We start from the raw sequence: 13216 nt of genomic DNA, 5'->3' as shown, positions 1-13216 counted from the left end.
ATATATTATATATGTATATTAATCTATCTCTGTTCAGGATTTTTGTGGTTATTTTCAGGAGAGAGATCTTGGCTTATAGTTTTCCTATCTTCTCTTCTTGTTAGATGTTGGTTTAGATTATATCAGATTTATATTGGCCTTACAAAATGAATTGGGAACTAATCCTCTGTTTTCTATTTTCAAAAAGAGTTTGCGTTATTTCTCCTTAAATGTTTGGTGGATCCACCAGGGAAGCCTTCAGGATAGGACGGTTACTAATTTTTTGTTAATTGTTTTACCAGATACAGAAATACACAAATTTTCTGTTTCTTCTGTGATAAATTTTGGTAAGCTTTATTTTTCTATAAGCGTGTCTATTTCATTTCAATTTTCTTATCTAAGATAAAGTCTTTCATAATAGTCCCTCCATTTTTTTAAACCTCTTTTGGATCTGTGGTTATGCCTCCTTTTTATTCTTGATGGTTTTGTGTGTGTGTGTGTGTGTGGGGGGGTAAATTTTATCTTGAGCAATCGCACCTGAGGTTTGTCTGTGTTGTTTTTAGTGTTTTCATATGACCTACTTCTGCTTTTGTTGACCATCTGTATTGTTGTCTTCTTTTTCCATTATTAGTTTTACTTTAAAATAAAGCTCCTTCTTTCTACTTTCTTTGTATTTGTTGTACTCTTCTTCTTAAGCTGACACAGATCATTAATTTTCAGACTTTTTTCTTGCCTAATATAAGCATGCAAAGCTATACCTCTCTCTCTATTCTCTATGTTCCACTTGAACTGCTTAGAGAACATTGCTGACATGAAATTAACATTACATTTTTTTCAGAATGTGACCATGTATGCTTGAGAGGAATTTTTATTCTGATTGTTGGATACAGGTTTCGATTTATGGCCATAAATCAAACATTAATTGTATTTTTCAATCTATAAATTTACTATTTTTGACCTGGCCTAAACAAATCAGTGCATTCTAATGCTCGTTTTACCACAATAATTGGTTCAAGTATGAGAATGTGAACTAAATAGTACAATCACAGTAAATCTTAAGACCTCTGGGAATGCTAGGACAAAGACATAACTACTTTTTCCTTCTCAGGAGCTTTGATAGCCATCATGGAATCATGAGGAGGAGCCAGAACTGGAATGAAAATGGCATCAAGGAAAGCAGAAGAGAATAATGGAATGAGATTAGACTCTTGGTGATATTATTTTTCCAGTGCATTAAGCCTCACCTAAAATTAGTTTTCAGTTGGATGTTGACTTCTTGTATCATTTAGCCAAAATGAGTGGCATTTTCTGCTCCTGCAATTGAAAGCACCCTGTGCAAAACAGTGTTCATTGTGGAAAGTTAAAAGGAAAAATAAGATACATTTAAAATCACCAGTCATTCTACTACTCAGCAACAACCATTTTTATCATGGTTTAGTACCATGATACTAAACCACATTTAGTATCATGAAAGCCTGGAGACATTTTTTTAAATATGTTTATCATAGTATGAAGAAATTCTGTGAACCAAAATTTCCCTGTGGTGTTGAAACTCCACTTTTTATTAATTCAGAGACTGGAGTGCAGCTAGCTCTCTGTGGGAGAAGACTTCTCTTTTGCATTCACATAGGCAGATCCAATGTGAGGTCCCAGGGGGGAGCATTAAGAAACCAAAGGAGTGATGGGTTCCTCTGTTGGTGCTGGAGTCATGTTTGAGTATGGTTAAGCACCCTGTGCTGCTCAATCTAAAAATGGTAACTTTTATCCAAGCCCTGATCGTCAATATTTTGGGTTCAAAATGCCATTTGACTAGTTTCCTAATTCTCAGAAGGATGGATTCACACTCAGAAACCTCACAAGAGATTAATAAACAAAATATCAATTGAGGGTTGAGAAATGTAGTACTAGGTTGACTGAAATGTCTTTTCACTTTTCATTCCTGTTTTCCTAGGTTCTTTTATTTTTATTTTATTATTAGTTTCAAGTATACAGTACATTGGTTAGACAATTATATAATTTATAAAATAATCCCTCTAATCGCTCTTTCTCTTCTGGTTCTCCATTTAGTAATTACATTAATAACGCATTCCCTATGTCATGCTCCCCATCCCTGTGACCGTCTATCAACTATTAATTTGTACTTCTTTAACCTTTCACCCCATTTTACCAGCCCCCCAACTCCCCTCCCCTTTGACTGTCACCAAGATTGTCCTCTATATTTGTGAGTCTGTTTTTGATTAGTTTGTTCTTTTTGTTCCTTAGATTCTGCATATAACTGAATAGTATGGTATTTATCTTTCTCTGTGTGACTTATTTCATTCAGCATAATAACCTCTAGTTCATCCATATTGTTGCAAATGGTAGGGTTTCACTTTTTTTGAGGATTTAGAAAAGATGTATTTATTATTCCTGTTTTGTCTTCCTTTTTTTTTTAAATTAAGTTTATTGAGGTAACATTGGTTAATATAATTATATAATTTTCAGGTGTACATTATAATTTGACATCTGTATATTCTATTGTGTGTTTACCACTCAAAGTCCAGTTTCCTTCAGCTACTATATATTTGATCCCCTTTACTCACTTCACCCTCCCCCCACCCCCCTAATTTGACCCAATTTACCTATCTACCTACCCCTTCCTCCACCACCTCCTACCCTCTGAAAACCACTAGTCTATGTCCACAAGTCTCTGTTTGTTTGTCCTGTTCATTTTTTGCTTTTAGGTTTATATCCTACATATAAGTGATATCATGTGGTTTTCAACTTTTTCAGTCTGCCTTATTTCTCTTAGCACGATTATCTTGAGGTCTATCCATGTTGTCGCAAATGGCAGTTTTTCATCTCTTCTTATGGCTGAGTAATATTCCACTGTATATATGTACCACAGCTTCTTTATCCAATCATCTATCGTAGGACACTTTGGTTGCTTCCATGTCCTGGCCACTGTAAATAATGCTGCTATAAACATCAGTGTACAAATATCATTTCGGATATGGGTTTTCAAGTCTTTGAGGTAAATACTCAGTAGAGGGATTGCTGGATCATATGGTAGATCAATTCTTAGTTTTTTGAGGAACATCCATACTGTTTTCCATAGTGGCTGTACCAATTTGCAGTCCCACCGGCAGTGTATGAGGGTTCCTTTTCCTCCACATCCTCTCCAACATTTGTTATTACTTGTCCTGTTGATTATAGCCATTCTAACAGGTGTGAGACGGTATCTCATTGTGGTTTTGATTTGCATTTCCCTAATAGCTAGCGATGTTGAGCATCTTTTCAAATATTTGTTGGCCATGTGTGTGTCTTCTAGGGAGAAGTGTCTGTTCAGGTCCCCTGCCCATTTTTTGATTGGATCATTTTGGTTTTTGTTGTTATTGAGTCGTATGAGTTTTTTATATTTTGGATAGTAGACCCTTATCGGAGGTGTTGCTTGCAAATATATTTTCCCATTCGGATGGTTCTCTCTTTACCTTGTTGACGACTTCTTTTGCTGAGCAGAAGCTTTTTAGTTCGACATAGTCTCATTCATTTATTTTAGCTTTTACTTCCCTTGCCTTTGAGGTCAAATTCCTAAAATCCTCTTTAAGTCCAAGGTCCTTGAGTTTAATTCCTATGTTTTCTTCTATGCTTTTTATTGTCTCAGGTCTTATATTCAGGTTCTTAATCCATTTTGAGTTCGTTTTGGTGTGTGGAGACAGACAACAGTCTAGTTTCACTCTTTAGTAGGTGGCTTTCCAGTTTTCCCAGCACCATTTATTGAAGAGGCTTTCCTTTCTCCACTGTATGTTTTTGGCTTTTTGTCAAAAATTATTTGCCCACATAAATATAGGTTTACTTCTGGACTCTTGATTCTGCTCCACTGGTCTGTGTGTCTGTTTTGCTGCCAATACCATGCTGTTTTTATTACTGTCGTTTTGTAGTATAATTTGAAGTCAGGCAGAGTGACGTGTCCAGCCTCGTTCTTTCTCAGAACAGCTTTGGCAATTCGGGGTCTTCCATACAAATCTGATGTTTTTTTGTTCCATTTTTTTTTTAAAAAAATGCCGATGAGATATCGATGGGGATTGCATTAAATCTGTATAACGCTTTAGGTAATATGGTCGTTTTAACTATGTTGATTCTTCCAATCCAAGAACACGGAATATCTTTCCATTTCTTTGTACCTTCTTCGATTTCTTTTAATGGGGTCTTGTAGTTTTCATTATATAGGTCCTTCATATGTTTCATTAGATTTATTCCTAGGTATTTTATTCTTTTTGTTACAATTGCAAAATGAATTCTTTCTCTACTTTTTCTGACACTTCATTATTAGAATATAGGAATGCTATGGATTTTTGAACGTTGATTTTGTATCCAGAAACTTTACTGTATTTGCTTATTGTTTCTAGTAGTGTTCTTGTGGAGTCTTTAGGGTTTTCTATATAGAGAATCATGTCATCCGCAAATAGTGACAGTTTGACTTCTTTTCCTATTTGGATGCCTTTTGTATCTTTCTCTTGCCTGATTGCACTCGCTAGGACCTCCGATGTTATATTGAATACCAGTGGCGATAGTGGACAGCCTTGCCTTATTCCTGATCTTAGAGGGAGGGTTTTTAGTTTTTCACCATTAAGTATAATGTTGGCTGAGGGCTTGTCACGTATGGCCTTTATTACGTTAAGGTGCTTTCCTTCTATACCGATTTTGTGAAGTGTTTTGATCATAAATGGATGCTGTATCTTGTTGAAGGCTTTTTCTGCATCTATTGATATGACCACATGATTCTTATTTTTTAATTTGTTTATGTGGTGTATCCCATTAATCAATTTGCTTATGTCGAACCATCCTTGTGCCCCTGGGTTGAAGCCCACTCGATGGTGGTGTGTAATCTTTTTAATATGTTGCTGTATTCGGTTCACTAGTATCTTATTTAGGATTTTTGCGTGTGTGTTCATGAGAGAGATTGGTCTGTAGTTTTCTTTTTGTGTGTGCTTTCTTTACCAGGTTTTGGTATCAGAGTAATATTGGCCTCATAAAATGAGTTGGGGAGTATTGCCTCCTGTTCGACTTTTTGGAAGAGTTTGAGGAGGATAGGTATGAAATCTTCTTTGGATGTTCAGTAGAATTCACTGGTGAAGCCATCTGGTCCTGGACTTTTACTTTTTGGTAGGTTTTGGATGATTGTTTCAATTTCCATACTGCTGATTGGTCTATTTAGATTTTCCAGTTCTTCTTGATTCAGTCTAGGAAGGTTGTATTTTTCTAAGTACTGGTCCACTTCTTCTAGGTTATTAAATTTGGTGTTACGTACTTTTTCATAGTATTCTTGTATGGTCCTTTGTATTTCTGCGATATCACTCGTAATTTCCCCCTTTTTCATCCACAATTTTCTTTATTTGTGTCCTTTGTCTTTTTTCTTTAGTGAGTCTAGCCAGGGGTTTGTCAATTTTATTAATCTTCTCAAAGAACCAGCTCTTTGTTGCATTTATATTTTCTATTTTTTGTGTGTTTGTTTGTTTTCAATTACATTTATTGCTGCTCTAATTTTGATTATTTCTTCTCTTCTGCTGACTTTAGGCTTCATTTGTTCTTCCTTTTCTGGTTTTTTAAGATGAAGCGTTTGGTTGTTTATTTGGGCTCATTTTTGTTTTTGGAGATAGGTCTGCAATGATATAAACTTTCCTCTTATGACCACTTTTGCCATGTTCCAAGAGTTTTGATATGTTGCACTGTCATTATCATTTATTTCTATGTATCTCTTGATCTCTCTTTTTATTTCTTCCCTGACCCAGTTATTCTTCAGTAGCACGTTGTTTAATCTCCATGTATTTGTGGTTCTTCCTGATTTCTTTTTGCAGTTGACCTCTAGTTTCAAAGCATTATGATCAGAGAATATGGTTGGTATGATTTCAACCCTCTTATATTTGTTGAGTCTATCTCTGTGTCCCAGTATGTGGTCAATTCTTGAGAATGTTCCATGTGCACTAGAGAAGAATGTATAAGCAGCTGCTTTGGATGGAAGGCTCTGTAAATGTCAATGATGTCCAGTTGGTCTAATGTGTTATTTAAGGATGTTATTTCCTTATTGATTTTCTGTTTGGATGATCTGTTTATATCCGACAGCGTGGTATTTCAGTCCCCAACTGCGATAGTATTTTGGTCTGTTTCTCTCTTTAGTTCTGTTAGTAATTGCTTTACATATTTCAGGACTCCCTGATTGGAGCATAGATATTAATAAGTGTTACATCTTCTTAGTGCATGATTCCCTTTTTCATTATAAAGTGTCCCTCAGTGGATTTCATTTTTTTAATGGCTGAGTAATAGTCCATTGTATACATGAACCATACCTTTTTTATCCAACTGTCTTTCGATGGGCATTTAGGTTACATAGGTTCCTTTCAACCATTGTTGAATATAGCACATGAGACCTCATCCTACAGATTTCAGTTATCTTCAAGTTTTCATTCTTGCTAATGTTAATGTTGACCACCTCCTTTACTCATCTCCATGCTTTCATAAAACCTGACTCTTCCAATTAAAGAAGGTATGATTAACAGGTTATATTTAAGGCTGACTGCTTTTGACTTGGCAGAAGACACTCCTACTGCCAAAGCATTCCACTGATTATGAGAATGTGTGCAAACACTGATTCCTCTTATTCCCAGATCTTTTCTTCCCAAACTTGTCCTTAAGTTTTTCTAGAATTATGGCTTTGTGGAAGATTAAGTGTTAGTACATGTAAAGCATTTAGAAGACCTGGCTGGTATTAAATGCTCCATAAACATAATTTTCCACCTTTGCACTCCTCTTTAGTGGGAAATGCAAATTATTCAGAAAAAGGTGTTTAATATCATTTTATTCACATATTGGCAGGGCAAATTCTTGGGTTATTCTTGGATGATAAGAATTTTAAGCTAGGTTTTCATACCAATACATCATTATCTACCACCAGCACTGAAGAGCGTCCATTGCATGGCTCCTGGATTGACATAAGTGAACCTCTGTGGGATTGGAAGCAGGCAGATTAAAGATGTCTAAATACTCTGACCTTCACTATCTACAAGTAGCATTCTGTAAAGTGCTAGTCAGTATTTGTTAATGATGAGTGTAATTTAAATAAGCCTAAGAAAAGGAATCATTTCTCTTAATAAGGATTGACATGGAATGGTTTATATTCCCTCAAAAAAGTAATCATGTGTTTATTAATTTTTAGCTGATGAGATTCACCAATTCTGCAAGCATTCTGAATAATCATGTACTATGTTTGGCTTTGGACTACACTTATATGCTATCTTCCTTCTTTTTTCACTTCTACTTGATTAAAATTAGGTTGATTTTTTTTGAGAATGGTGTTTGTTGGGTCATGGTAAACCTTGGCTCATGATTAAAACTCATATTAATGATGAAAATGCATATTATGTATACACAAGTAGAATGCAATTTTATAATGGTTGCATTTTTGTCATTAATGGAATTTGTTTATTGATGTTTCTCAAGAAATGATGACTAATGGAGAAGAGTTTGCTGTAGAGCCTAAAAACAAAATGAAATGTCATAGAGAACAAAAGAGTCCCCCTTCATCTAAGAGAAGCGAGAGCATGGCTGTGCTGTCAATGAAAGAGGAAGAATTCCACGTTGGGGCCTCAGCCATGTCAGTGGAGGATGGTAAGAATATCTGTCCTCGCCTCTTGATCTTACCCAGTACAGTCTGGCTTCTGCCTCCTCTAGTCCATTGGAGCTATTCTCATCAAGGTGATTAGTTTTGGCTGACACTGCCATTAATTTCTCAGCCACGTTTGACACAGTTGTTCATTCTCTCCTTCATGAAAACTTTCTTGGATTCTCATACTCCACAGTCTACTGGTTTTCTTCTCCTTATTGGTGACATTTCATTATTTTTTTTCTGTTTTTTCCCCCTCTCCTCTAAATACCACAATCATTCCTGAATTCTACCATTACTCTATCCCTCTAATCCATACTGCTGAATTGCTCACCAAGCTACTACAATATCTTTTTAGCTCATATCTCTGCTTTCAGAATTGTCCCTCTCTAACCCATTTTCTATCCTGCAGCCAGAGGGATCATGTCAACATGGAAATCAGGTCATGCCAAGTCCATCCTGAAAACCCATTATCAACTTTCCTATATACTCACAACAGAATCTGAACTCCCAACTCTAGCCTCAAGCTCTGCACGACCTGGCCCTGCCATCCTCTCCTAACACATGTCCTATGACTTCTCCTCCTCATTCTCTCTGCCTCTATCCTTTATTCTATGGTTCCGGCTGAGACCCTTTTAGGTTTCCATGCTTGTCCTTAATGCAGCCTGGAACTCTTCCTCTGCATGTGCACAGGGCTAGCTCTTTCTCCTCCTCCAGTATCTGCCCCAAGGACACCTCTTCAAAAAACCCTGCCTGACCACCCTGTCCATTGAGGCTCCTCCTATCCCTGTTAATCCCTGCTTACTTCTTTCCTAACATACATTCAAATTGTAATTATTTTATTTGTTTTGCACTTACTATTTGACTTCTCTGTTAGAGTTTGTCAGGCCTGAGATTTCTCTCTGACATATCCTCCTACTATGAAATTAAAAAAAAATAATTGACACTGAGGAGAACATGGATGTTCCTGTGGGGTTGATGTAACAACCCTAATTGCAGCTCAACCTCTAAATTGGTTTCCAGAGGCTCCCAACATTCACAATATTTATGAGAAGGTGGGAGAAAATGGTTAAACCCCACCGGATGGCTTCTTATCAAAATCTGTTCCACTGGAGCTTATGAATATGATGGGAGATAGTATTCCACAAAACCAATTAGATTCTCTGTCTGATAACTTAATTAGTCTCAGCAAGGGTGGGCTGATTTACAAACCTGGTAGTAATGCACTTAGAGAAGGAATCATTGCCATCTATCTCTCTGCAGTTGATCCAAAAGTCACAGCAATGTCTGCGTTGGAAATGATGTCGACAAAGATACCATTAAGATCCAATGAAACCAGTGTTGATATAAAACAGCAATTAAGGAAGGAAATTCGACAGTTTGGACGAAGTAAGTAGTATAGCAATTTTTATCAATTAAACCATGGAAAGTCTTTCTCATTCTATGGTTTAGGATAGATTCAACCTATTTACCTCTTGAGGCTCATCTGTCAACAGAAATAGGTTTTCCACATAATTTAAGATGATTCCTCTTTGACTAAAACGTCACAATATACACCTTCCCCCTTTTTTTCTTACTTGATTATGTACAAGAGTTACATTGGTAGATATGTTCAGGTTTCTTGATTTAAACATTTAAAACACATGCACTATATAACATTCTAGCCCTTGAGTGATTACTGAGGTAGTGGATACATTAAAATCGAGTTTATTTCCTCTTCATATTTGAGACATAATAAGTTTTATTTTTAAAAATATCTTCAGAATATGAAGGAATCTTCAAATTGCTTGAAGGAGTGCAAAGTCCTCTAAAAGCAAGGAAAGAAATGGTTGAATTTGCCATCAAGGAAGCAGCAAGGTGAGTGTAAAGAGGATATCTCCAATTTTTAATAGACGGGCCCTATGAAGTCCTAGGGTGAGGGGTGGGTACAGGCCTTGACTTGCTTTTCTCAAGCCCTTGTCCTCACTCAGAGTTAATGTTGTTGCCACAATTATTTAGGTTGATAATATTTGAGTCACATTTTTTCAAGCTCAAGGAGATTTCTGTTCAGACCAGAGGTTGAGGTGGTTGTTGACCCTGAGTCAACACACTTTATATTTGCCAAATTGTCTCTTACCCTGGAGATACATTTTCTATTCCCATGTAAATCGGAAGCTCCTCTTTCCATTTACTATAGTGCCTCCTGCATCATTGCTTTATATATATATCTTTTGGCTAATGACTTGTCTCTTTATTTTTAGATTTAAAAGAAGACACTTAATTCAGTACCTTGAGAAGATGCTAGAAGAAATATATTCTGACCAGTTTTCAACAGATAATCAGATCCTAAATACATAATTCTATTATCAAAACAACCAATGAGAAACAAGAATCGATTGCTGTGTTGTAGAATGGAACAGGATATTATTGAAGCTTCCTATCGTGTGTTAGTTAAGAAAATTGTGTGTCAGAGGCTAAGAAAAAGCAATGAAACTTTAATGTTATAAATTTCTGTTAGTTAAAGGTCTGCATTTGCCCTAATGATAAACCTGAAAGGATTGTTTGTTTGCTTGCTTGTTTTCCTACCTGAAGTGGGTGTGTTACCTTTGGGGCAATTTGAATTTCTGTGTCGCCCCAATGGCAGGGGTGGGATAATGGCACAGAAGTGTAATTAACATTTTTCCTTAGTCCTTCCTCATTGACACAGTGAAGAATCACAGGTCAGTGAAATTTAGAAAAGATTTATTAAAAGTATATTTTAGAAAGACAAAGCACACTCCAAGGAGGAACATAGTTTTAGTGAAGAGACCTGTAACAACCCAGCAGTGGGAATGACTGAATTATATTTGGACTGTGATGAGTGATTAATAAGGCATTCCTGGGTGATTGGCATGTGAGGTAATTTAGATTGACACTTGGCTGCTGTATAAAACACTTTGCCTAATGCACATGAGCTTTACCCTGAATTCGGTCTGCTATAATTAGATTCATGAACTTCTGGGCATAAAAATTGTATTATAATGACAGTATAATGAGGCTGAAGTTGTGGGCAGGTTAGGGTAGTACCTTCTGCACAGGTGTCTGTGGCCAGATTAGACCAGGTAAGATTATGGCCGTCCTGTCCTTTGTCTCTGGGGATGCAGGAGGGATTCTCTAACTACCAATAGGGTGTTTTTTGGGTGACCTCTAGGTTGGGACCCTATTCCCTTTTTCCCCTGTTGCTCATATCTGACTAGCTATCTAACAAGGGAATATTATTAACTCATTGTGTTATGAAAAAAACACACACACACACAAGTTTAGCTGCTGGCCACTCAAAAGCCAACACTTAAGAGACAAGTGTTGGGTAGAAAGGAAAGTTTGCTTTATTCAGGAAGCTAGCAGTTTGGGAAGACTGCGGACTAATGTCCAAAGACCATCTCTGAAGTTCTGGACCAAACGGAAGAGTTTTAAAGGGGAAGAAGGGGAGGGGGGTATTCTACAGAACTGGGAGAGAAGTCTTTGTTTCTTTAGTTATAGATAACATTTTTTCACACCAGACTCCTGGGCGCCAACAGCTGGTTGCAGCTACCTTGGAGACATTCTTTCCTTCTGCAAAACAAACTCAAATTCTCCTCAAGACCCTGAAGTTATCGCCTCCAGCTTGACAAAGAAACAGCATATCAGCAACTCAGAATTATACTGTGAGGACAAAAAGACTTGAGCATGAATAGTAGTTAACATGTGAACAAAGGCCTAATTAAGAATTAAATTACTAAATTCTAGCTGCCAAAAATACTAGGGGCATTAAAATGATAAGGGGTTCAGCTACAATCAGGTTACACTGTAGCCCTAGTTCTGTAGCAGGTCACAGGGTTCTAGCTGGCATTTATAACTATCTTCTATACTACCCATTTCTTACTCTTTTTGCCTAAGACGACGCCTAAATTGCCTAGCCTGGGGGCATGATTCAAACCTTAATTAGATCAATCTGAACCATTAGCTGTCCTGCCTAAATTGAATTGTTATAATTTTAACTTTGATTTTAATCACAAAACATGAAAATACTAGAAAAGCTCCAAACATTTCAGACATATTCCTCCTTAGTGTCTCGTATAGTTGTAACTCAATTTCCTTTGACAGTTAGGTTCCATCTCCCCAACTGTACAGGAACTCCATTTTTGCCTGTTGATTGAGAAAGATGAGCATCCCAATGTGACCAGTTGGCAGTATCTCCTTCCAGTTTAGTCATTCTTAGGGCTCTTGTTGAAAATAGTTCTCCTTTAGAATGAAGACTTCAAATACAGTAGAGTCTAAAGTTGTGGAGAAATGAAACAGAATTTTGCTACATGATACCTAGAAGTAATAGTGAGAGGAAGACTTCACATTGCCACCCTTCATTAATGAAGGTGTGAATCAGCTCCATATCCTGGATGTGGAGACAGAGCATTGCCACCTCCTAAGTTATACTGCCCCAGCCCCACAAGGTACTGCTGCCCAGTTAGAACCACAACTGTGGCTTCAAAAGATCATTCAATTGTTTCTTTGAAACTACCACTTCAGGATGATGGGGTAGATAATAAAACCAGTAAATTCCATGAGCATGTGCCCTGAGGATAAGTTCCTTGTTTATAAGTGATGCTGTGTGGAATACCATGATAGTAGATAAGTAATTTTCTAAGTCCACAAATATTGGTTTTAAGAAAGTTGGAGAGGAAGATACATATCCAGAATAAATGTCTATTTGAGTACAAACAGAAGCTGCCTTTCCCCAATGGAAACAGACCAAAATAATCAACCAGCCACTTGCTAGCTGACTGACCACTCTGGGATATGTGCCATATTGGGTGCTCACTGCTGGTCTCTGCTGCTGGCTGATTGAGCAGTCAGCAGTGTGTATATCAAAATCAGTCTTGGTGAGTGCAAGTTCATGTTTGTGACCCATACATAATCTACATCCCTGCCTCCATGATCATGATGCACCATTGCTGCTTGGAAGATGGAGGGGTGCACCTAAAGAAGTATGGGGGCAGTCCTAGGAGCTCAGAGTGGCCTCAGCTGAGACAGCAAGAAAATAGGGAACTCAGTCATACAGTCTTAAGAAACTAGGCTTGCCAATAACCTTAAAGAGCTTGGAAGAAATTTCTCTGAGTCTTCACTTAATGAGTGACACCGAGACTTTGATTTCATGAGACCTTAAGCAGAGAAACCAATCAAACCAGCCTGGGCTTCTGACCTACAGAACTGTCTGATGATATACTTGTATTTTTTCACACTGCTATATTTGTGTTGATTGGTATGCAGCAATAGAACTCTAATACAGGTGGTAATGTACGGAGGGGGCAAGAGAATTAAATGTTAAATCAAGCTATATTCAGAGCTTGCAATGTGTTGCTGCCAGACTCTGGGAAACCTGTAGAACAGAGGAAGATTCCTGCTGGGATTACTAACAAACCATTTACCCATATCGTGAAGGGAAAACAGATAAGTAGAGTCTTTAAGTCTTGACCTACACACAATAAACACAATCATTCATTCCCTAGGCTAAAACCATGGAGAACCTGTGGATCAAAGGCTAGCACACTCTTCAGGCTACATATCCGTAATTTCAACTCTATACCCATACTATCAAAGGAAAAT

General features: G+C 37.2%; 1 protein-coding gene across 1 annotated transcript in view; it reads left to right on the top strand.

Annotated features, from left to right (window-relative positions):
- The window catches only part of LOC105307059 (integrator complex subunit 6-like), a 22856-nt gene extending 12696 nt beyond the window's left edge, over window positions 1-10160 (top strand). Inside the window, exons 2-5 of the mRNA XM_011382427.2 lie at window positions 7456-7623; window positions 8882-9007; window positions 9382-9475; window positions 9859-10160. Of these exons, the coding sequence (XP_011380729.2) occupies window positions 7458-7623; window positions 8882-9007; window positions 9382-9475; window positions 9859-9955 (483 nt within the window). The 5' untranslated portion in view covers window positions 7456-7457 and the 3' untranslated portion in view covers window positions 9956-10160. The remainder of the gene's footprint in view (window positions 1-7455; window positions 7624-8881; window positions 9008-9381; window positions 9476-9858) is intronic.
- Window positions 10161-13216: the final 3056 nt, after the last annotated feature.

Source organism: Pteropus vampyrus, unplaced genomic scaffold, assembly GCF_000151845.1.
Source record: "Pteropus vampyrus isolate Shadow unplaced genomic scaffold, Pvam_2.0 Scaffold472, whole genome shotgun sequence".
Lineage (NCBI taxonomy): Eukaryota > Metazoa > Chordata > Mammalia > Chiroptera > Pteropodidae > Pteropus > Pteropus vampyrus.
This window is presented reverse-complemented; position numbering and strand designations above follow the sequence as displayed.